Source organism: Haliotis rubra, unplaced genomic scaffold (genome assembly GCF_003918875.1).
Source record: "Haliotis rubra isolate DU_JTF1 unplaced genomic scaffold, ASM391887v1 Scf492, whole genome shotgun sequence".
Taxonomy (NCBI): domain Eukaryota; kingdom Metazoa; phylum Mollusca; class Gastropoda; order Lepetellida; family Haliotidae; genus Haliotis; species Haliotis rubra.
The window spans coordinates 665240-691510 of NW_025767182.1; the positions used below are offsets into that span (position 1 = coordinate 665240).

Consider the following 26271-nt stretch of genomic DNA (forward strand, 5'->3'; position numbering starts at 1 on the left):
TGGCTGATCAATTTCCCATATAAACATTAACATTCTACAGATATATATACTATCCACAAAAAAAGAAAAAAGAAACGCATATGCGTTTTGTATTTTAAAAAATATATGAATTACCTATTCTGTTCAAACAATCGTCTAAATATGTAACAAAAGTGTTGATAACATGATTTTACACAATTGCACAAGTAGAAAATCGACTTTACCTGAAAATGTTGATGTAGATAAGATTTCTTACAAGGATTAAAAAAAACATCACCACAACCTAACAGAAATCACCTTCCAGTTGAAATTGTGCAGGAAAGAGCATGCACTGTCTGCCATTGAAAGTCCAAATTACAGCCAAACAGGTATAACAAATGACCGTTCCCGTACAGGCAGACCTCGAGTCACCACTGCAGCTCAAATCGGTACATCCGGGTACTATATTTGCCTGATCGTACTGCCACGGGTGAGAGCACAGCAGCCAGGGTGCCTTTGACTTCGGATGATATCCGGTCAAACTGTACGGAGCAGGTTGAGAGAGATTGGACTGAGAACCAGGAGATCCGACGTCTGGACCTTGCTACGTCGTCACCCTCGCGCTCAACGTCACCCGTTATCTAAAATTATCCAATTGGTTGTCTAGACATTTCTTCTTCTAAACTGATATAAAAATTCATGTGCTAAAGTCTATTTGTGGACGAGTTATTCATGTTTGAAAATACAACATGTTTGCAATATATTCTGGGTTATTCGTTTCTTTTTTTATAGTATATTATGAGCATGAATTTGGTGTATTATCATCAACTTTCTGGAAACCTGGACCTCTCAACTAAATTATGCTGAAATGTTCTAGAGACAACATATCGACACAGATTTGGGATATGATGCCATGTGTCATCCCGTTTGTTACCTCATACAATTGGGATATGATGCCATCTGTCAACCCGTTGGTCGCTTTTTACAATTGGAATATGATGACATGTGGCATCCCGTTGGTCGCCTCTTACATTTGGGATATGATGACATGTGTCATCCCGTTAGTCACCTCTTACAATTAGGATATGATGACATGTGGCATCCCGTTGGTCGCCTCTTACAATTGGGATATGATGACATGTTGTCAACCCGTTAGTCGCCTCTTACAATTAGGATATGATGACATGTGGCATCCCATTGGTCGCCTCTTACAATTAGGATATGATGTCATGTGTGAACCCGTTGGTCGTCCCTTACAATAGGGATATTATTATTTAACTTTAGTTCAATCCGCCTATCTAAAGATTTCTAAAATCAAATTGGATTATTAATGCTGCACGGCGCAAAAAAGTTCATAGGTATTGACTAAATAGGTGAGTGAGAACGCCGCTTTTAGCAAATATTCCAGCAATATCACGGCGCGGGATACCGGAAATGGGTTTCACACATTATACCCATGTAGGGCATCGAACATGGGTTTTCGACGTGACGAACAAACACTTTATCCACTAGGCTACCCCACCACCCCCTTGACCAAAACACCTGACAGATATGTAGTCAATTTATTCACTTATGTACATGGCAAATCGATAAGGTTCGATTGTATGCTGTTCGTTTGTAGTAGAACGATGAAAGAATGTAATAAGTTGACACCCGATTCCTATGACATATGGTGCATTGTTTGAATGAAGGAGATCGCTTTGCTACATGTCCTGCAAATATGTAAAATAACGTGAATGTGAAAAAGCATACTCGGGCAAAACGATCGACTAGAATTAGTTATCTCCTTTATTCTCAGTTATGTTGAATAAATCACAAATACATAGTCCAGATAGAAACAATTAGCTATAACTAACGAGATAACACGACAGCAAGCGAAGCATGACGTTGGATAACTGAATCAGTACAAGGTCAGTCCACTATGTGCTGTTTTCCCTGGCGGATTCAATTCAGTTTTAATGTTCCATTTTTAATGTCATCGATGATGCCCAGCACCCGGTTCTTCTCATCCTCATCCGTCAGGCGATATTGGTTCAGTTCGTCCTGACTAAGTTTCAGAAGCATTCTTCCATTAATTCTCTTCTTTTCAAAGATGGAAACAGTGTTGTCGTCACACTCTTCTTGTCGTAGAAGTTTCAGAACATCTTTGGATGTAGCCTTCGTTGGATCTGTTGAAATAAATCACTTTTGTCGTTCACTGAAATTGTGTTAAATATGAAATGTTTATGATACTACATACATCTTATGTTTCGATGCCATGACTAGTTCTGTGTTTGCATTTAAAATAAATTAAGATTTATTACACCATGTGCCTGCTGCAAGTTAATCTGTCATACAGACCCTGTTGCAAACATATCCAAGTCTAGAACAATGTGGCAAGTCTAGATTCCACAGCTTCAGCCTCAGGGCTCCTTTTCATTATATTTTCTTTTTTTACTATGAACCGTTTTTCTGTAAAATATGTTCATTTCAGAGACTAGTTGTTAGTCTAGTTGCATGCATGAAATCAAAGGAAAATTACCCAAAGCTTTTTGTTGACCAACGTTGGCTGTCATTGGGCCTGTAATGTTGTCGCCAGTCGCTACACCTCCAATATTTTTAGCCTCGATTCTCTGGTCTGTTTAACAAACATGTACATATAAATGTATGCATTTTCAACGAAAAATATGCACCTAAATATGCAGTTGCATATATATAGCGATGGATAGTCATTTGATCAGGTACTCTGAGAACCGTACATGGAAGATGAATTAGTCGGGATGATTTTTATACAAAGGACAAACGCCATCATAATGTCCACGTTGTGTACCCTCAATAGAGGTTTTAAAGTAAATACATGTGTTATGAGGACTATGAGGACAAACATTTCTCACTACTTTATGGATGACATAAGAACTGATTATTCTTCAACAATACTGTATGTATTTAAGGTAGCTGTTATCGATACGCTTTACATTTACAGAAGTGTCAGTAGCCCTAATGGAATGTCTAGTCTTATCTACAGGTGGAAATTCGGAAGACACATTTAAGTTGATGAATTTAGCAAATATTTAAATGCTCTTTTCATCGATCGACATTAAACGGGATGATTTCACTGGACTTAGTATGTTGCGGAAGAGACAAAAGGTCACCTCTGTTGTTAACTTGATGATGAGGTCCTTTCTGCTGCCCTACTACAGTAGAACTTGTGGCTGTTCCTCCAGACATGCCCGTGATAGTCCGTCCCTGTTGTGCCATATCTAACAGCAACAGAGAAACTATTACACCGAGGAAAGTGTTTGCAATAACTTGCAAAATCAGAAGCAACCCTTTATTCATTATTCCTAATGGTTAAAGGGCTTAAGGCATTTCAAGATCTATTACCGTCGGTTTGTTGCAAAACATGCGTACTATAGCCTCATACCACTTGTAAACTCCAAATAGTCAACATATTGATGTGAAGTTACATCACATCAAAACATATGATAACCTTGAACAAACTGGTTGAACAAACGTATTTCCTCTACTGAGCCCCAGGGGTAAAGCAGCTCACTAACAATTACGGTAATTATACCCAGTAAGCGAAAAAGCACCGGACCTCCAAGCCCGCGCCCTTATTACAGGAAATACGGTATATCACTTTCGGTTGGGTAGAATACACTGGTATTCCCAAAATACGTTTTTCCGGGTATTAGGTCATGTCGGTGCATAACACATTTCCCGAGAAATGAAAGCTAAGAAGAACAGACTTCAACATGCGCGTTGCTTCGACAGTTGCACTGAAGTGTGACGAATGCAATAGCGTCAATACAAACTCAAGAGTCACGATAGACGGGTTTTCCGGCAAGTCTGACTCATCTCAAGTCATGCTTACTAAATCCATTCATGTTTATATATATACCCGTGAAAATCAGGGTTAGAATTTATCTTCAGCAACCTATGCTTGTCGTAAGACTAAGGGGAAATTACAACCACTTTGGGATAAACGATATCACTTCCGTTTGGTCAGAATACATGCAATATGTAGTGGGACTCTGAACCAAATAGGTTCATACTTTAGAAAACTGTAGAAACAATAAGCACGTTTTGATGACTCTATGACAAACACATATCTAATGCAGGTCTATAAAAACAAACTACAGTGACAAAAGTATTGCAACAAACTTGTTTGCTCTATATCTCCTGGAAGCATTTTCTGTAAACAAAAGTCTCACTTTCGAAAACTGCCCAACATTTGCTAATGAAATGAGGTATAATCATATATTTTAGAATCTGCTTTTTCATATGACACCGTTTATGACGTCATTGCTTATGTTTGCATCTGCCACGTGCCTAGCAGACGACACCGCTCACAATGTGAAGGAAACGACAGAAGAGCAAAACGAATTAATTATTGAATTGCATGAAATAGGTTTGAAAAATAGTAAGATTTCAAAATTGTTATCAGTTCACAGATGTACTGCTTGGCGAATATTGAAGAAGTTTGGTGACGATGAAAGCACAGAAAACAGACAAGGAAGTGGTCGGCCTCATGTGATAGGTTTGAAGGGAGATAGGCGAATTTTACGTGTTGTTCGCCAAACCAGGTGACGTTCTCTTGCTGACATAACTCACAATTCTAATTGTCAACATCATGTTCGAGTTTCTAGCAGGACCATTCAGCGACATTTACATCGGATTGACATAAAAAAAACGACTGATAAGAAAGGGTATCACCATTTCACAAGTTAATCGCCAGAAGCGTGTTGGGTGGGGAAGGGGAAAGTGACATGGGGACTTAATAGGTGGGAGAAAGTGTTGTTTACTGAAGGTTGTATTAGGACAAAATAGAATCATTTCTGTTTGGAGAAATGCTGACGAAAAGTGGAGACCGGAATGTCTGAACGTACTGAAACATCCTGCCACGGCGAGTAGAATGTTTTTGGGATGTGAAAGCTGCAATGGTATAGGTGTACTGGTTCCAGTTGAAGGAACTTATAGCTCATCAAAGTACATGGATGTGCTCGATACCAATTTGTGGTCTGTTGTAGCCAAGGAATTTGGGAACAACCCCAGGATATTTCAGGACGACAATGCGCCTGTACACCGGTCTCGGGAGACCACTTGCTGGAAAAACAATAATAATATCCCAGGATTGGACTGGCATGCACAATCCCCAGACATTAATTAAGATCATAGAAAATGTGTGTAGATTAAACTTCAAAAAGACAATGAAAACATCAATTTGATAGCTGCGGTACAGCGGATCTGGGCCACTCTGCCACAAGTATTCGAAGTTTACAATCAATCCCTAAAAGACTTTGTCAAAATCCAGAAAGGTTATATTAAAAATATTAACAAGTTTTGGTAAGTCAATACCTTATTCTTCTTGTTTAACGCTATTTTATGGAACGCTATTGATACAACACCGGTAACGTCAGACATATTTGTTGCAATACCTTTGGCGCGTCACTGTATTTTATTTTCCTTCTTACCTAACAAAAATGTTTTCAGTACCACTTTCAGTTATAGAGTATACATATAAGTACACAGCTCTCTTACTGCCTCAATAAAAGCGTTATAGATACTTCCTGTCGAATGTAGGAATCCTGTTTGGATTACAGCTTCAAGGAGATTACTCCGTCGGCATCAGTATTCTGTGTTTTAGGGGGACATCCATTTTAAACTACTCCATGGTGTCGCAATGGAGTAAAAGTATAAAACCTGCTTTAGTCAGGACCAATACCAGCAGGCTAAAACACAAACACAAGCACGCACGCACGCACGCACGTACAGGCATTACTATTATACTGCCATAATAGTAAACGCAACGTTAAACCAAATTTAGAAAATGGTATCAGTTATTATTAGGGTATCTTTGGTAATATCAGAACACACTAATACTATATGTTTTCTGATATCTGAGCACAGAATATAGCAAGTCTTGGCAATGTCACAGCAAATATACTAATTGTGATAGGGAAACGGCCTTACCTGTTGATGATATAACAACTGTATTGATGTCCCAGCCAACTGGGGCACGGCTATTTAAAATGCCGTCTCACAGTTTCCAGGAAACTTCGATTTCCCTGTAAGGAAAGTGGCTACCTTATTAGGTGTGCATGGTAATAGTCACGCCTTCTATAGAGGTGACGTAGAAAATAGAATATTCGAGAGACATGTTGCAGAGTAAACAAAAATGGTTTGTGCGCACAAGTTGGCTCAATGCATAAAAAAACGTCCAACTTAAAATAGAACCACATAATTCATTTGTGCGTTTCCCGCCGTCAGTCAATTCATATCTAATCTAGTTCAGGTGTCATTGTCGCCACAGATTATTCCCGGGTAGACATCGGGTTGTACAGGGTGTACTTTAAATTAGATACTTTGACACTTTCATCACAACAGGTAAGTCATATTCGTATTAGTATTATATACTCATAGAAACGAATAAGGGAACACATGAAAGTACGAGCTCGTACAAGTGTTCCTTTATTCTTGTCCAGGTTTCTTCACATGGTATATGTATTGCACTGTGAGTGAAATTCTGGAAACAAATATACTCAAAGTCTTTATATTGTCTATAGGCCACAGGCCCGTACACAACATATATACAGATTTTACGTACATTTACACAGGTATACAATAACAAAGGTTGAGTTTACAATACACATATATAAATGACATAGTACATGGAGAAATCATACAAAAATATATATATTACTGAATTGGGAGGTATTTTGATTCTCTTAGTTCATATGCATGGTATAAATATGTGGATAATTTTCTTAGAAGAATTTCGTTGTTAGTAGTTAATAGGAATTTCAACTTATGATAATTAGGTTTTTGACAATATACAGATGGTCTATGAGCATTATAGACATTACAAACAAACATAAAGTGGTACTCATCTTCTACTCCTAAATTGCACAATGGGCAGTTGCGTTCCGTTACATCAATATTTTGCCATCTACCTTCATTATACTTTAATCGTACAAATCCACATCTACATATAATCAACATTTTACGGAGTTGATAAATATTTTTCGGGAGCTAAAAGAATCTTAAATTCTCTATACATACAATATCGTGAGCTGTTATACAAAATACACTTCCATGACTGGAAAAAACATATTGATTGAAACTGATTTGAATTCATTTATAAAAGAAACTTGATCACCAACCGCAAAAATTTCTTGTATATGAAGCATATGTATCGTATCCCAAGTTATCATAGTACATTTACATTTTATAGACTTTTTAAGGAATTCTGTCTTCATTCATAGGAGTGATTTTTAACCAATATTTCAAGGTTTTACACATTGCATTTATAAAAGAGTACCTTCCACACTCACCATACACAATAGCGATAGGAGTTTGTGGAGTGGTATTTAAAAATCTTATACAGGCTATCAAATGGACCATTTCTATTTCATCAAATTTGTGCATTCCCCATATTTCAGCCCCGTGAAGGAATATTGGTTGTATCTGCGTATCAAATATTTTTAAAAATACACTCGGATCTATAATTCCAATTTTACTGAGATTAGTAATTACCTCCATTAAAGCCCGTTTACCTCTTAGTGCCAGATCATTAACACAATTTCTCATTTTAAAAGTTGACGAAAAAATTACACCCAAATATTTATAAGTATTAACTGTTGTTATTAGCTCATCATTCAGTAACCACTTTCCGTTTCTCGCTAGGCGACTCCCCTTCTGAAAACAACAATATTTGTCTTATCTAAATTAATTTTTCAGCTCCAGTATTCGGAGAAATTATAAAAAATATTTAGTTGATTTGCAACCCAGGAATTGTATCAGACACAAGAAACGTCGTCTGCAAACATAAGTAATAAAATTTCTAATAAGTCAGGAAATAACTGTTTTCCATATTTACCATCTTTTGATAATTCATCTGGTAATTCATTAATGAAAAGAGAGAAAAAATAGAGGACTGAGCACACACCCTTGTCGGACAGTCAAAATAATCAGTAAATCCATTATCATTTTTAACACAGGCTTTAACAGCGCTATAAATACTCATAATAGCAGTTAACATTTTCCCGTATAAGTCGGATTTAAATAAACACATTTCCAAAGCTTGGAGCGGTCAATTGAATCAAAAGCAACATATAACTTTTTTAGTTTCTTTAGGAGATATTTTTCAATGATACCGTGTAAAGTAAAACTATGATCTGTTGTAGAGTATCCTTGCCTAAATCCAGCCTGTGTCTCAAGTATTTTATTTCACATATTTGACAATTTCGTGATACGAACATCTAATATGTATGTATACAATTTTGCTTAAATACATAGTAAGGATATTCCTCTGTAATTATCATGATTTGTCCGATCACCCTTTTTATGTTGGGGGATAATTATTGCCTTTGTCCAAGTAACGGGAAAAGTCCCCATATCAAAGATATTGTTAACAATGTTTTTAAAAAATGACATAATAATATGTTCAGATGATTTTAAAAATTCCACAATAACCCCATCAATTCCAGCTGACTTCCCAATTTTCAAATGGCTAAGGCAAGATCATATTTCTTCTTCAGTAATAGGAGATTCAAGAATACAATAATCAATCTCGTTTAAAGGCTCATGGCCATCAAAGTTAAAATCATTCTTTGTCGTATCATCAACATGATTGTGTGTGCTAAACAAATCCTTAAAATTATTGAATAAAACAGATTTATCCACAGTAAAACATGCGTTTCGGGCGTGATTCAAGCTTCTTAACTCTTTCCAAAAGATAGAACTATTAGGGAGAGATGATTTTAACATATCGCCATTTTTTGTTTTGAATATACGTTTAGCTTTTCTACATTCATTTTTATATCAAATTCACAGTAACTGCGACTACTTGAAACTGATTTAGTATTTCTGAAACTTCTAAGTGCACGTCTAGCCTCTCGTTTAGCATGTTGACAACATCTAGTATAAAAACCACGCTTGTTTGCTTTACTTTGTGTTTTCTTGAATATTTCATCTGCATTCAAAACATTTCTGACAAATAAATCCAGTGCTTGGTTGATATCAGCATTTATTGAGTACGTTTATACGTTAAATGTTGGTTGCTGGTTACGTAGCATATCTACCAATGTTTCCTTGTGGTTCTCATTCCATATATAACGACATAAATGTTCTTCATTACTGGGATTATCTACGCTTGTAAATTCAGCAGAGTCAAAAAGCTTAACAGTAAACAGGCATGTGTTTCGATTCAACTCGAGAGTGCACTGATATGAATGGGTACATATCTGTGATATAACAAATGCTATGGTTGGGTTGCTTTGTTCTTGTTCTTGAAACACTACTGACGCTGTTCACATCATTGATCTTGATTCTCCGAGACTTTGACACATTTCATTTGTACATCGATGGAAATGACTCCCAATACCACTGTGATGAAATGTACATCATCACAAATGTTCAGAACTTGATTACGGCATATTTTCTGGACAATGAAATTTGTATATTTTTGGTTTGAATAGTCCATATACTGAAATTGCTATTGTGTTGAGGTCAGATGTGTTCTATACATTGCAGTAATATACTTGACAAAAATAGTTAAGTGTATGCGTAAATTTTGAAATTATGAATAATGATCTATTTATTTATTGACACACTGAAAAAATATCAATCATAAAAATACCAATATTCCTATTTTGTCCAGTATATATAGGTTATTTGCTGATATGTGTGTTATCTATGTAGATACCTTCGAGTCAATCATGTCTGGGAATGGCGCTAGCAAGACGCAAGATAAAACAGGTCAGTTTAAAAGTTGATTTTTCATAAAATAGAGAGCTAATTTGTCTCTTTCATAAATGCAAACATTTTGAACTCTCGAAATCCAACGGGCGATGCTTGATTACATGATATGTAAGTGTTTCATTAGTCGTTTTAAGATGCTAATTTATCACCAAAACAGTCGTTACTTTGTCTAAAGGAATTCATACAATCAAACTTGAGTAAAACGAAAATAACGGCATAATATTGTTCTCATATATTTTGTCTGAGTAGCTTCATTTAATTGCAGCACTTTAAGCTCTCTTGTGATATATTTAAAAAAATAATATGCATCAACAGAGGTTGATAACAATAAACGTTTTCTTCAGGTGCAATCAGGTGCAGGGTTCACATAAACATCCGTTGTTGTATGACGAGCTAAATCTGTTTCCTCGAGAATTGAGATAAAGTTGCCCTGAGTAAATATGATATACACACCCTGCTATCGGACACGCTCAGACTAATTCCTCGAGAATAAGTAGAACTGATTTAAAGTTACACAGACCCTGAAGTCCTTCAATAAACACTGAACAACGCTAGCTTGTAAGTATAGGATTTCAGTGTAGCCACGCACTGAAGACAGCGTCATCATGTGTGAGAGAGTTTTCTTTCAATTTTCTTTTTTTCTGTTTTAATGGCAACAGATTTGGACTTGGTCTTTTTGAAGGGTAGAGTTTGTGTTTGGAGCATAACTCTAAAACCACTTCACCCATCTTCACCAAATTTTGTATAGTTTATACCAATTATTAGTAAGCTTAGAAGCATCAACCATATACATGTATAAAACACCATGAACTTTCACTCAACATTGAATTGCGGGAAGGGGGAGACATCTGTTTTTATGAGAAAAAACACTTTCTAGCATTGAATTGTATGTATCCCTGGTTCTTTCGACCCGTTGGTTTCATAGGACAAACTGTGAATATATGTCATTTACCAGTACATGTACATTTATCCAAACAGTGAGTGGCTTTAGTTTTACGCCGCTTTTAGCAGTATTCCAGATATATCACGGCGGGGGACACCAGAAATGGGCTTCACACATTATACCCATGTAGGGAATCGAACCCGGGTCTTCGGCCTGAGGAGGCAACGCCTTAACAACTAAGCTACCCCACCACCCCCATGATTTCATGAAGGACTGACCACTTGATATTTATGTGTGTGGGAGGGTGGGATAAGATATAGCGAGACACTATCCATTTTAATATAGTCTGTAAGGGAATTTTCGGTATCTCTACAAAAATCTAAAAATCCTAGCCATTGATTAAGATTTCTTAGTATAAATATCCAAAATTTATGCCTGTGGAATAATTAATTTGCAGGAATTGGTTTTAGTCTCTTGAAAAACGAATACCCTTAAAGCATTGAGGTTGACATTTGTTTCTGTTGCTTAAACAAATAAGACAGTAGACATCACTGGCCATGAAGGGGAAGGGCATGTAGGAGAGGTGGACACCGTTGGTGTTAAGTTTGGTAAGTCAGAGGTCATAGAAATAACTCTAGATAAGCGATCAGCAATATCTCATAACTAACCGTTGCGTGTACATTCATGCTTTATAAACGCAAAATGTGTACTGCAAGATAATTGGCTGAAAACGGTACATGGGATATTGTTCTAATTAATTGTAGAAAAGCATGCCTTTTTGTCAGTCGGAAAGGGTACTATTGATCTTGTTAAAATCTATACCAGTTTGATCACAATACATCAGGACTTCTATTTAAAACTTATGTAGGCATCTGTTAACAAGTTGGGTTATCACAGAAGCAAAAGGCGTCATCTGTCGTATAATGACATATTCCAAATTCATCTCACACAGCTATGAAAGATCAGACAGACCAGTAAGAAAAACTACTCATAACATTTACAATGTAAGAAAAACTTCTCATAACATTTACAATGTATGAAAAACTACCCATAACATTTACAATGTATGAAAAACTACTCATAACATTTACAATGTATGAAAAACTACTCATTACATTTACAATGTATGAAAAACTACTCATAACATTTACAATATATGACAATCTAATCATTTACAATGTGTTTTTCACACATTTTCGGGTTCTACTGAGTATTTGATGCCCGTGAATCTTTACATTCAAAACCTCCGCAAATACCATATTTGGGAGGGTGGATGTGGGGAATTTTGGTGGGGAAGTCAACTTCCTTAATCAAAAGCTAAAATATGAAACTACATTACGTTATATTTTATAACTGGCAAGAAAGGTGGATCAGCTGACAAAGTTACGGCCGTTGGACTAAAGTTCAAATAATTTGCTGTAACAGTCTTGAAACATAAACTCATCTAACAAACACAGACTTTTGTTGACTTTGGGGTAATCGTTTAAATCTAATATATGGTAATTCTTCATTAAGCTTGTATAATATGGCCACTGATTAATGACTTAAGTGGCATAAAGTTTTCTCCACAAGTGATGTTCAGGCATTACTAGAGAAAATAGGATGGTCACAATTTACAGCTAGGAAAAGGTGATTTGCTGAAAAAGGAATTTATATAACTGTCAAAAGCACTATGCAAAAGCACTATGCAAAATAAAAAATACAAATTATGTTATTTTTTAAAAAACATATAGTACTTATTCTACCTCCATCGCGTCGATCGATGCTGATGATTTCATCACTAGATTGTCTTGTCCAGACTCAGTTGTCACTGGGAAATTGCTGAGTGTGGCGTTAAACAACAACCAAACAAACTAGTACCTATACACCTACATCACAGAACCCACATTTTAATATATATACAATACCAAAACATGCTTTGAAAAATGAATTCCGCTGAAAGGGTACCTTAGCATATTCTGATTAAAACAAAAAAACAAAACGAGAATTGAATTTTGGTGACAATGTTCTCCGGTTAATATTGGCAATCGCGCATCTTAGCATCGAAATCCTCTACCATTCCTCATGGAGCGCCTGTGTCGATTCCTGCAGATTATGAGCAGGAAGATCAATATTCAGAAACAAAGGTGTGTGTCTTAGTGTGAAACTCGTGGAGTAAAACTCCCTAGCTGACGAAGCTATGTTTCAGTACAATTTACTCCATTATATTTATTTTAATCCAAAATCACTAATGTCAGTGGTACTCATATCTATCTCCTGTATTTCCATGCACATGATAGTGTAATGATCAAAGTTCAGACCAGTTCATAAGAGTTCTGATAATTCAAAAAGCATTTTAGAAAACACAATTTACCTGACATTACGCGATTCGACGATATTTCTGAGGTAAACACCACATTCTCATCTAATGTACTTAGATGCCATATTTAAAAAACGTGTCCTGGACTCAAGAGTTATTAATGATCGAACAATACCTGAAACAGTGAAAATACTGAGAACTATTTATTAACTTAAACAGATCTGAGCTACAAAACTTAAATCCATTATACCCCAGCACTACAAACCATGGCCATACCCTTTCATGCATCAGTAAAATGCACGTGAAGTTCGTAGTTGTCAATCTGTTCACGGACATTGTTTAAGAAGTATCGCAGCTATGTATTCAGGCATCAAAGATTTCATCTCAACAAAATCTTTCACAAGTGTCAACAGTGTTTGGATAAATATGCATGTACAGGCCAATGACACGTATTCACAGTTTGTCCTATCAAACCACGGGTCGAACGAACCAGGGATATATAACTTGGGGATATTCAATACAAATGTATCACAGCTATTGCTATTTTATTTTATATTTATATTCAGATTAGCAGTGTAAAAGGACCAATTGACTGAGTTTTGCATTAGTTGTTGAACCTGAGATGAGGTTTTGTTAGATGAGTGGCCCAAGTGGCCCACTATCCAGCACATCATTAACCCTGAAAAGTCAATCCGCCTCTAATCTCAAGACAATCTCAGATTCGACCAAGCATACTCCTCTGACAAAAACTGAAAAGCGCAGTGTCAGCTTGCTTTATTCCATCCTATTCTTCCTGGTGAGCAGCACCAAGCTCGTTATGTGTGCTCTGCGGTTGATGACCTTGTCGTCCAAGGATATACATAACATGTTCGATGGGTGGCTAGTCAGGACTGTGTGTTGACCATTGTAGGGTGATTATGATTCCTTGTTCGAGGTATTCATAACACATACGAGCCCTGTGTGTTCTTGCTATGTCATCCTGAAACACAAACGGCCTCCATGTCATCGTGTAGTCGATTACGAATCTTCTGTATATTCACTCAATTCGATTTTGAAAGGTACTTGGAAGACAGTCCTTCCGAGGAAAAGGTTTTCTAGGCCAGTTGTCGCCCTTGGTAGACCAGATATCATCAGTTACTGTGTTGACTGTTTTCCCTTTTCTGTTTGAATGCACTATTTTGTAATAATAATTATTTACGTTCCCGAATTCAAAGAGTGTTTGCAAGAATATTTTAAATATAACTAGGTTGTGAGGCAGATCGGTTTGTCATCACTTTGGTCCAAACACACCTGTAAGTGAGCGAACATTTTATTTACAGGAATTGGAAATTTTCTCTTGATATTATTATATTTTTTATTGTTTATGAGATCAACTCTTTTCCCCCAAAAACAGGTGTTCAATTTTATATCAATCTGTAGTCTTTAGAAAACCGTGCCCTTGTTTCTCCCACCCCTTGATGTCGAGTGACCTCCAGCTTTGGGATGTATTTGAAGACCTTTTTTATGGGTGCGAGCTGAGAACCCTGTGTTGTCCCGTGCTCCATTCAAAGGATGTGTCCAAGCCTGCGAGTTGGAGCAGGGAAAAGAGATTTAATATGTTTTGTGACTCGGTCAGATGATTTCGAAGATGAATTCCAGACTGCACGTGTGGAAGGGGTTAAGTGTCCTTTCTTACAGAAGAGGGTACGAAAGTCGTCACTGTACGCAGATTGTGGCCTTGGTTCATGTTGTCAGCTTGTTGTTCTCCCACACACCTGATCAGCCTGGCGGACACTGTGCTAATGGGCCTGTTCATCTCAGCATCCAAGAGCCGATTGCCTGTTATGGTGAGTCGATATATGAGAACAGGTTTACCACTTCCAGCTCGTAGACGTTGAGAGATATCGCTGTAGGTTGATTGGTGCCTTTGTATATCACATTCATCTGGCCTTGTATTGTCTTTGACTTGGTTCAGTGAGTTGGTTCCTCTGCAAATAATTTTTCTGGTGAAAGCTTCATATACAATAGTTCTGTATTCAGCTGATCCAGATTTAACGGTATCACATCCACTCTGAGGCAGACACTGACAGTCATACGTCCAAAGGCATGCTTTGACTACTAAAACAAAGTCCAAACAGACAAAGCACAAATATACATCACTGTTTTGCTAAAGCGCAGATGCCGAAAATCTGAGAGAATAAAACTCTACATTGCATGATGCATTTTGCATCAGTGTTGAGAGACTCGAAAATACTGAGAAGATTATCTCGGCCTTTTGTCAGGTCGGCTAATGGGACATAGATTGACTCTTTCTGCCCTCAGTACTTATTGAGAATGGTTAGGATGAAAAGGGGTTTGGTGCTTTCAGATAGTGGTGTTGGCACAATTCAAGAAACTGTGCAGCTCCATCTATCCTGCCAATTCTGTTAGCCATGACAACAGGGCGTGGTTTCGTGGTCAAAACCTTCTTCCATTGCAACAGTGGCATCAAGTAGCAGCTTGTACTGTCGTGTCATCCTATGATAATGGTCTGGTGTTGTCATAGAACTGGAACTCATCCTTCACCTCGACGAATGTACATGCTGATGAGGCCAGTCACTCTTTCTAGTTGTATCATTCTGAGCAATCAGCCCTTGACAGTAAAGCTTTCCTGTTCGATCAGATGTTCGCTTGCAGTCTCAGATGTTGATGACGCCAGTCTTGAGTGCATCACTGATATTTTTTTCTCTGAATTTATGTTGTCTGATTGGGTCTTTACATACTGCAGAGAATACAGGTCAGAGCACAACGATTTGATCTCTTCCACTAGTGAAAACAAGTGGTTGTACAATATTCTGCGCCAAACATGTCTGACATATTATTGGTAGACTCCAGGATTTATCTATTACAGGTGCAGGCAGATTGTGGAGGGCAAGCCACTGCCTCTGCATACACAGCTCCAGGTTATCGGTGCGATCTAGTCGAAGACTATGTCCCTACACAAATTCTCCGTGACATCGAATGCTACTTAAGGTCCATCAAGCCCAAGACATTTGGTGGAAGACCCATCACATATATGCTGCCGTTGAATGGAACGCCCTCCCAATTGATCTGAAATCAATTCCAAATCTAACTCACTTCAAGAAGCATCTTCAGACCTATATGCATATCAGTGGGTCGTAAACATGTTATATCTATGAACTCTGTTAGCGCTTTGATCACACACTGGTGTGGAGTTTTTGCGCAGTATTAGACTCCATGTTGTTATTATCTAGATTCCCTTACCGTCTCTTACCCTTTCCTAGGTGCAGGCAGATTATGGAGGGAGAGTCATATCTAGACTAACTTACCTTCTCTTGTTGAGAAAGATACAAAATCCAGTAATGCTGGGTATCAGAGACGTCGCAAAAGGGTCATGATTCGATTTCAGGATAACAAATTCCAGATTTCCTATATAGGCCTCCACCATGGGTGGTTACTGCCTCAAGGCAACGAGGGTTCCAAAATGTGGGCTTTCCTTTTCCAGCCAACGCCGACGAGAACCCTTTGTCCAAAGCATCTGACTTTAGGTGCCACACAACCACTTGTTTGTCTTCCTGACTATCTCACTGGTCACCTCAGTGTCACCCTGGCTTTAACAATCTATGTCAGGTCATAATTAAGTTTTAAAAAGTTGTGAATAATACACTTACTTTTCAGGTTTTAATTACACATTCTCAATGGAGATTTTTAGTAAAATCATTCAATAGATTATTATTCCAGACTCACTAACTATACCTAGCTAAGCAAGCTTATAGGGGGTTATTTTATTCTATTTTTCGAAGAAAAATTTGCAGTGAAGATCACAATGCTTGATTAATTGTTTAACTATTAGTTCCCTGGAAAATATGTTACGGTTATGCTCTAACCACTGTTTATAGACACTGTTTATAAGATCCGGGTTAGAAGTCTTCAGCAACACATGCTTGTCGTAAGATGCGACCAACGGGATCTGGTGGTCAGGTTCGTTGACTTGGTTGACACATCCCACCTGGGTAGATAACTGCTGTTAATCACTGGATTGTATGTATGTATGTATGTATGTATGTATGTATGTATGTATGTATGTGTGTGTGTGTGTGTGTGTGTGCGTGTGCGTGCGTGCGTGCGTGCGTGCGTGCGTGCGTGCGTGCGTGCGTGCGTGCGTGCGTGCGTGCGTGCGTGCGTATGTATGTATGTATGTATTGACTGAGTTTTAGTTTTACGCCGCTTTTAGCAATATTCCAGCAATATCACGGCGGGGGACACCAGAAATGTTGTATTGTTAGATGTATCGATGTATGCATGTATTGATGTATAGATGGATGAATGTACGGTAGACTAAATGGAGAGAGGGAGGGGGGGGGGTGGGGTAGGTGGGTAGTGAGGTAGGTAGACAGGTAGGCAGGTAGACAGCTTCTGTTATGTTGAAACTAATGGGTCAGTATGGCGCACCGTGGACTATATTTAGCGTGCTGACATCGATGGCGCTCTTAAGAGAAAGAATAGGAAGTTCTGTTACAGGATTTAGTGAGAACACATTTATTGTATTATTCACCCGATTTAGCATAATTTCTGTAACGACGCAAAGACCATCGATGAAGCTTTATCTTTGACCTTTGAATGACCTGTGCAGTTTTCAGTTACAACGAGGCAGTGAGCTACCACAACTGTGCAATGTACATACTTTGGCAAAGTGCCAGTATTTACTTCTGGGTGCACACTTCATCGATCGTTATGTAGCTCATGTAAACATGCCAGTTTTGACGTCAGAGCAATTCAGGGTATATGCATTGCATGTAGTACATAAAGCCCTGAAATAGATCTCCTCTCCGTTCAAGATCATAAGGCAGTTATGGACGCTAACAGGTATGTATGTATGTCCAGGTACATTTTACGGTCCAAGTATTTCCCACATTTGATTGGAGCTGGAATTGGCATCGCCACCTTCTTTGGTATGCTACAAGCAACAGTATGTATGTATGTATGTATGTATGTATGTATGTATGTATGTATGTATGTATGTATGTATGTATGTATGTATGTATGTATGTATGTATGTATGTATGTATGTATGTATGTATGTATGTATGTATGTATGTATGTATGTATGTATGTGTGTGTGTGTGTGTGTGTGTGTGTGTGTGTGTGTTTGTGTGTGTGTGTGTGTATGTGTGTATGTGTATGTACGTGTGTATGTAGGGGGGTGGGGGTGGGGGTGGGGTTTACAGCGAATGACAGTTCAATCAATCATTCCTGCACAATGCATATCACTGGCTCATGTCAATGCAAGTGTGTGTGCATGCGAGCGCGCAAATGATTGTCTGATTGAGACTCGATTATTTACAGACGGTGCTCATTTAGCTGCAATCAAAGATACAAACCTACCTTCCTCTGTAACCTGATTCTGACGCTAAGATGTAACTATGTATGTATGTATACGTGCGTGTGTGCGTACGTACGTGCGCGTGCGCGTGCATGTATTAATGTGTGTGGGGGGGGGAGGGGCTTGGGGTTATTGGTTTGGGTGTGGTAGCTGGAGAGGGGTAAGTAGGCATTGTTTAGTTGAAGCGAGGCTGGGAGCTACCACACCTATGCAGTGTACATACTTTGGCAAAGTGCCAGAATTTACCCCTGGGTACACACTTCTTCGATCGATAGGTTATCTCTCTCATGTGACATGTAACACTTTGGCAGACTGCCATTTGTGACGTCATATAACTTCTGGGTATATGCATTCATGAGGTGGATCAAGCCCTGCAATAAATCTCCACTGCGTTCCATCTGTGATGCTATAGATATGGATATGGATGCTAAGAGGTGAGTGTTGGTTTGGGTGTGGATGTGTGGCTGGGGGCGGCTGGGGGTAGATAGGTAGGTAGGTAGATAGGTTATTCTGAAATTCTGTCCAGGCAGGGTATCCCAGGTTATAGTGGTCACACTATATGGTGGTCTTCTAACTGCTTGTAATGGGATATGAGAGGCAAGAATTAATTCGTAATATACATAAGAAAAAGATAAGAAAATTCAAAGGCTGTGATTCCGGAAATGATAGACTCTAATAGTATCCCTTTTCAGATCAGTCTGGCTATAGATCTAAACAGCACCACTGCCAGATTATGCAAAATTACAGTTGGATCATTCTTGCACAATGCATAACACTGCCTCATATCAATGCATGTGTGTGTGAGTGCGTTCGCGTTCGTGCGTGTGCGTGTGTGTGCGAGCATGTGCACGTGGGCTAATGATTGTCAAACAAACAAACAATCAAACCTACCTGTGTAAATGTCTTTGTTAACAAATATTCATGTATTTTCATTCCAGTATTCTTATTTTGTCTGGATTGTCTGGTGCGGCGTAAAACTAAACTCACTCACTCACTTTCATTCTAGTGTTCTCATTTTGTCTCATGTGTTCTGTAGTTGTTCACGCCTATTCACCCGGTATAATTTCGCCATTTCATTTTTGTCATAAATGTCAACCACAATCGGACTGAGTATTGACATGCACCATGATGTGAAGGACATATGTGTTAACTAACCCAAAGGTTGACCGATGAAATGTGTCTTTCATTGCGTATTTACATCACATTTTGTGTTCAACAAAAGTAACAAGAGTTACTGTTTTAACTTACAATACCTACGAAATATGTCACAGTTATTTTTACAATCGACCGTTTTTAAACAGAACACATTTATGTTTTTCCCCGCCTCAAGCGTTTGTATTAGCACAACACTCATTCAACACGGAACCACATGTTTCGATTTTCATTTCAAAAGCCTTATTACTGCATGTTGATACAACATTATTACTCTTTTGTGAGCAATGTACACCAAGTTTCTTTTGATCTGTTCAGAATAATCGTTTATTTTACAGTGATGATTCTTACAACAGTCCAGCTAAAGATGAGAACACTGCTATAGAGAGAAGTTTTATGAACCTCAGAGACATTGAGGTGAGATGTATGAGAGCAGCTCCTATGTGTTACGTCTCATCGAGTAAATATGAGGACAAAGGTTTCTATATCAGATGTGCTGGAGCAGCAGTGTCTGGTGGGATATCATTGCTTACTGCTCTTGCAGGTAGTGAAGTAATGGAGCCTGTTGTTAAGAAATATGTCACGGTCAACATTCCACAGACCATGTATTTGATTGGAATTGTACTTGGCATCGTCATCTTCTTTGGTATGCTAAAAGAAACAGACGCTGTTATCGGAGCATGGTATGACGAGAAGGCTCCGAAGTACAACGAAGCTGCGGCCGAGTGGCAAGAACTGGAGTTGCGGATCAAAGCTTTCCTTGCTGCTGCTGTCAAAGGCACAATTACAGTTGAAGCCTGCAAACTATTCACAGAAGAGTGCGCAGAGAAACGCAAGAACATATGTCTTATTGCTCGTCCAGATCAAGAGGTCTACAAAAAGTTTGAATCTGATAATGAGTTCCTTATCAAACGCCTGGAATACATCGAGGAATTTAAGCAGAAAAGGAGAGAAAAAGGTCTGTTCTCTCGCTAGTGCCTGCATACTCCTCATTTCAAATAATTAATTAAGGGACTTGGCTCCAATCATCGCTTAGGGCGTGCTGTACATGTGAAACAACATTATGCTATGTCATATTATTCTCTTGTTAAACATTGTTGTTTTCTACCTACAGTAAAGCATTCCCGACATACCAGTATATGCTTCACCTGCTGTTTTGCCTTTGACGCTATGTATTTTTTAATGGATAGTATTAATATGGTTTCCCCTGAATTCCCCCAAAATGTATTATTTTCCCATCATGTCGGATGGTTTCATAAGTCCTTTCTTATTCTCCATGCTGAAAGGCCGCCGGCCCATAGTGCATATACTACAACGTGTAAGCAGATAGGATGAGCAATTACATTCTCACTGATATGGCATGACAAATATACACTGATAAGTTACGACCTGATTTCATTGATTTACTGGCTGATTTTATCAGTAAAACACACATATTTACATTTTGATGAACAAAGAACCGTTTCATATCTTTCAACTCAGTATATTTAGTAAATACTAATTAAAAGTATTATTCATCATGCACAATTTCTTACAAAGGGTTGTCTTAGTGACATTAATAACACTTTTTGACTGCCTGTACCATTTCTTTGTGCAAACAGTACTTACTTCACCTGAATCGTTGCATTACTTGTGGTAGCTTTTCAGTGTATGTGACACTGTACCACTTTCATCATTTTCAATAAATCATTTGCTGCAGTAATGCTGATGGTGTCTTTCATTCTCCCGAGAGGAAGTTTGAGCAATACAGCTTAAGTCAACTTGAGTCTGGCAATCTTAAATATCGTTCCAATGAATTATACGAGAACAAAATCGACCCAGGTTCGATTCCATATCTGGGTATAATGTGTGAAGCCTATTTCTGGTGTCCCCCGCCCTGATATTGCTGGAATATTGCTAAACGCAGCATAAAACTAAACTCACTCACTCACTCACGCTTTCCACAAACCGAGTTCCTGTTATGGTTTCAACTATCGTATACCCATGTGTTTATGAGACACTATCTTATAGGTATGTGTTTTGAATCACCATCAAATAGTCATGATACAAGGTGCCCATGGAAAGGTGGGCCTTTTCTGCTCAGCTGATGGAACCTTTCATAAATTCATGGAACTGCACGTCAGCTGTTCACCTGAAATGGAATGGGAACACGAAGTATAAGTCAGAAAAGCAAATTGCCTCGAACATCAGTTTTGTCAATGATGCATCAAATTGTGTACATCACTTATAACCTGAACAGGACAGGAGTCGTACGGCGTAGTCTGATTTTCTTAAAGACATATTCTTCAACATATGCTGAACGTTGGTACTTGGAAGCCTTGCTATGTAGTTTTCTGGTTAGCTTATTGTCACTCTGAACCAAATACACATATCTGGGTATGAAAGACATTGTCTCTTGAGTTTCTAATATAGGTGGATAGATCAGTGGAAAGGAAATGTCAGTTTGACCATTAGTGAACTATATTCGATCATCACTATTCGATGGATCAAGATAAACACCTGGACCAAAATCACCTTTTTCATCAAAAGCAACAAGAAACAGATTATTGAAAAATCAAGAGTTTTGCTTCATTTTGCCCTGTTGGATTGACAGATGTTCAGAAAAGTCAAATGTTTTGACCATATTGAATTTAGTTTGTTTTTTCTGAAACTTGAAGCAAATGTCCGGGGTTTCTGAGAAAAAGGAGATAAACGTACTATGTTAGGAAATTATATTAATGTTAGACCTAAGTCTCCGAAGTTCATTAGAAACCAACAGCGTAGGTTTCGAATGATCAATTTACAGAATATCTATTGAACTTTATTCGGTCTGTCATTGATCAATTTTCAAATAGTACGTTTTTCCCCTTCACTATGACTGATTTAAAATGGAAGTTCTTGGTTCCGCGGTAGACAGTGCCCAATCGGACATGGTACGAGATACGAGTTGAGCTGTAAGGGGTGGTAGGTGTCTTTCGGAGTGGTTGTTTACATTGTACCTGTAAAATATTCTTCAAAGAGAAGAAACAACGATTTGTTAAATCAAGCGACTTAATACGTAGTAACAGTGTGGTTATAAAACACACAGACACAAACAAACACAAACACAGAGACACATATACAAGTAACCACACACACGTACATACAGTGATATGAGGCAGTGCGGTATGTTCTGTAACAATGTTTCAACTGTTAGTCGCTATACCTGTAGGTTAGTAAGGGGCAGTGGGGTGCTACATTTACACTTATACTAGATACCTGACTAGGCAGAAACCAGCTTACTGCTTGATGTGCCGTAATGCTGTTGCAAACAAGTGTTTGGTTGCGTTTCTTCAACCATTTATCACACTCTTTCCCCGGTTGAAATCCAAAAATTCATTCACAGTATTTCCAATGAAACCAATCCATGTCACAATAACTTTTGGCGCTGGGTATTACTAATGTAGCACTGCTTCTACATAATCGTTACATTATTTGATGCCTTGGTATCATTGGGGAGAGCGAAAAGCAAACGAAAGATCGAATGGTCAGATTTGGGACGGCAGCTGGCCAGGACAAATTGAGTTAATTCCATTTCTCCTTACACATTTTATCAGTTTACTTAGTAAATTACATATACTACTTTAATATAAGGAATGGTAAACCCTTCCCAAGTGTTATACAGATGAGGTTGCATGAATGATGCCCGTTACCTTTATTTTGGAAACATCTGAGAATCAATTTTCCAAACATTTTGATTCATGTTGGAGAGGTAGGTGGGCAGTGTTTAGTTGTAGCGAAGTAGTGAGCTACTTTACCTATGCAAGGTACATACTTTGGCAAAGTGCCAGAATGTAACCCTGGGTACACACTTGATCGATTGATAGGTTATCTCGCTCATGTGTCATGTAAATATACTGAGTCAAAAAAGAAACTTCACATTCTTTCTTCAGGGCACTATAAAAGAACAAGAGATGGTAAGATGGTTAAATTGTTATTATTTCATTGCTGAAATCTGTGTGATGTACTCGATACACTGACAGTGCCATAATCCGTTCCATTTGGCTACACCGCCATTTAGCCTTAAACTAGATACCTGACTAGGCAGAAACCAGCTTACTGCTTGATGTGCCGTAATGCTGTTGCAAACAAGTGTTTGGCTGCGTTTCTTCAACCAATTTATCACACTCTTTCCCTGGCTGAAATCCAAAAATACATTCACAGTATTACCAATGAAACCAATCCATGTCACAATAACTTTTGGCTCTGGGTATCACTAATGTAGCACTGCTTCTGCATAATCGTTACATTATTTGATGCCTTGGTATCATAGGGAAGAGCGAAAAGCAAACGAAAGATCGAATGGTCAGATTTGGGACGGCAGTTGGCTTGGACAAATTGAGTTAATTCCATTTCTCCTTACAAATTTTATCAGTTCACTTAGTAATTTATACATACTACATTCATATAAGGAAGGGTTAAACCCTTTCCAAGAGTTATAGAGATGAGGTTGCATGAACGATGCCCGTTACTTTTGTTTTTGAAACATCTGAGAATCAATATTTTTGATACATCACCGGTGACGTCAGACATATTTGTTGCAATACTTTAGGCACGTCACTGTATTTTATTCTCCTTCTTACTAAACAGAAAATGTTTTCAGTACCACTTTCAGTTATAGAGTATACATATAAGTACACATCTCTCTTACTGCCTCAATAATGACGTTATAGATACTTCCTGTCGAATGTAGGAATCCTGTTTGGATTTCAGCTTCAAGGAGATTACTCCGTCGGCATCAGTATTCTGTGTTTTACACACGCATGCACAAGCATCACTATTATACTGCCTTAATAGTGACCGCAACGTTAAACGAAATTTAGGAAATGGTAACAGTTACTGTTAGTAATACTATGTGTTTTCTAATACCTGAACACAGTAATACTATGTGTTTTCTAATACCTGAACACTGTAATACTATGTGTTTTCTAATACCTGAACACAGTAATACTATGTGTTTTCTGATACCTGAACACAGTAATACTATGTGTTTTCTAATACCTGAACACAGTAATACTATGTGTTTTCTAATACCTGAACACAGTAATACTATGTGTTTTCTAATACCTGAACACAGTAATACTATGTGTTTTCTAATACCTGAACACTGTTATACTATGTGTTTTCTGATACCTGAACACACTAATACTATGTGTTTTCTGATACCTGAACACTGTAATACTATGTGTTTTCTAATACCTGAACACAGTAATACTATGTGTTTTCTGATACCTGAACACAGTAATACTATGTGTTTTCTGATACCTGAACACAGTAATACTATGTGTTTTCTTATACCTGAACACTGTTATACTATGTGTTTTCTGATACCTGAACACAGTAATACTATGTGTGTTCTAATACCTGAACACTGTAATACTATGTGTTTTCTAATACCTGAACACAGTAATACTATGTGTTTTCTGATACCTGAACACAGTAATACTATGTGTTTTCTGATACCTGAACACAGTAATACTATGTGTTTTCTTATACCTGAACACTGTAATACTATGTGTTTTCTAATACCTGAACACTGTAATACTATGTGTTTTCTGATACCTGAACACAGTAATACTATGTGTTTTCTAATACCTGAACACAGTAATACTATGTGTTTTCTAATACCTGAACACTGTAATACTATGTGTTTTCTGATACCTGAACACAGTAATACTATGTGTTTTCTAATACCTGAACACAGTAATACTATGTGTTTTCTGATACCTGAACACTGTAATACTATGTGTTTTCTAATACCTGAACACAGTAATACTATGTGTTTTCTGATACCTGAACACAGTAATACTATGTGTTTTCTGATACCTGAACACAGTAATACTATGTGTTTTCTAATACCTGAACACAGTAATACTATGTGTTTTCTTATACCTGAACACAGTAATACTATGTGTTTTCTTATACCTGAACACAGTAATACTATGTGTTTTCTTATACCTGAACACAGTAATACTATGTGTTTTCTTATACCTGAACACAGTAATACTATGTGTTTTCTTATACCTGAACACAGTAATACTATGTGTTTTCTGATACCTGAACACTGTAATACTATGTGTTTTCTGATACCTGAACACTGTTATACTATGTGTTTTCTAATACCTGAACACAGTAATACTATGTGTTTTCTGATACCTGAACACTGTTATACTATGTGTTTTCTGATACCTGAACACAGTAATACTATTTTTTTTCTGATACCTGAACACTGTTATACTATGTGTTTTCTGATACCTGAACACAGTAATACTATGTGTTTTCTGATACCCGAACACAGTAATACTATGTGTATTCTAATACCTGAACACAGAAGGCGTATGTGCTATAGTCAAGTCTTGGCAATGTCACAGCAAATACACTAATTGTGATAGGGAAACGGCCTTATCTGTTGATGATATAACAACGGTATTGATGTCCCAGATGACGTGAATGTTAGTTGAGCCTACAGTTGTTAGATACAGCCAACTGTGACACGCCCATCACAACAATGGGGCTATTTATAATGCCGTCTCACATTTTCCTGGAAACTTCGATTTCTCTGGGAAATGCAGTGACTGCCTTATTACGTGTGCATGCCAATCTAGTTCATTTTATGACTGCTTCACTCAACACTGACATGCATCACTATTTTCGTCCACCCAATGTAATTACTATTCACAATTTAAATCATCTGTCAGCGTCGTACCATATTTAACCAGTTACCTGCTACCAAATCAACGTAAAAGTACAACCCAGTTTCGGTGCTGTAGTGGAATGTGGACGTCATACAAACACTAATTAATACTAAACTATACTCAGCTTTACTCAGTATGTATTTAATTTTGCCAATGTATGTGT

General features: G+C 37.8%; 2 protein-coding genes and 2 long non-coding RNA genes across 7 annotated transcripts in view; 2 read left to right on the plus strand and 2 right to left on the minus strand.

Annotated features, from left to right (window-relative positions):
• Positions 1 to 1697: 1697 nt before the first annotated feature.
• Positions 1698 to 20155, minus strand: LOC124291466. Its single transcript, XR_006902218.1, has 3 exons — positions 19732 to 20155; positions 3875 to 3879; positions 1698 to 1709 (listed from the first exon to the last, which is right to left on the minus strand). It is a non-coding gene; the product is annotated as an uncharacterized LOC124291466 (long non-coding RNA).
• LOC124291464 lies at positions 1729 to 25914 on the minus strand. 3 transcript variants are annotated; one of them, XM_046728454.1, is made up of 5 exons: positions 5911 to 6030; positions 3090 to 3197; positions 2480 to 2575; positions 1897 to 2126; positions 1729 to 1861 (listed from the first exon to the last, which is right to left on the minus strand). In XM_046728454.1, the coding sequence occupies exons 2-4, from the start codon at positions 3193 to 3195 to the stop codon at positions 1903 to 1905; spliced, it is 426 nt and encodes a 141-aa protein (XP_046584410.1). In that variant the 5' UTR covers positions 3196 to 3197; positions 5911 to 6030; the 3' UTR covers positions 1729 to 1861; positions 1897 to 1902. The 3 variants fall into 3 exon arrangements, with proteins under 3 accessions (XP_046584410.1, XP_046584409.1, XP_046584408.1); XM_046728453.1 differs by lacking the exon at positions 5911 to 6030 and adding an exon at positions 25820 to 25914 and having other exon boundaries at positions 1729 to 2126; XM_046728452.1 differs by having other exon boundaries at positions 1729 to 2126.
• Positions 6176 to 26271, plus strand: part of LOC124291465 — a 79241-nt gene continuing 59145 nt past the window's right edge. Inside the window, exons 1-2 of the long non-coding RNA XR_006902217.1 lie at positions 6176 to 6324; positions 9640 to 9696. This is a non-coding gene — a long non-coding RNA (uncharacterized LOC124291465). The remainder of the gene's footprint in view (positions 6325 to 9639; positions 9697 to 26271) is intronic.
• Positions 18397 to 26271, plus strand: part of LOC124291462 — a 53712-nt gene continuing 45837 nt past the window's right edge. Inside the window, exon 1 of one of the 2 annotated variants that reach the window (XR_006902214.1) lies at positions 18397 to 18677. Coding sequence is in view for 1 of the 2 variants with exons in the window: in XM_046728449.1 (XP_046584405.1) it covers positions 18598 to 18677 (80 nt within the window). In the remaining variant the exon portion in view is untranslated. The remainder of the gene's footprint in view (positions 18678 to 26271) is intronic. The other variant, XM_046728449.1, reaches the window with a different exon arrangement.

Coding starts and splice junctions, on each gene's coding strand:
- LOC124291464 (XM_046728453.1), bottom strand. CDS start 3,195: ATGGCACAACAGGGACGGACTATCACGGGCATGTCTGGAGGAACAGCC. Junction 2,576..3,089: donor TCATCAAGTTAACAACAGAG/GTGACCTTTTGT, acceptor TTTGTTAAACAG/ACCAGAGAATCGAGGCTAAA. Junction 2,127..2,479: donor TGGTCAACAAAAAGCTTTGG/GTAATTTTCCTT, acceptor TTATTTCAACAG/ATCCAACGAAGGCTACATCC.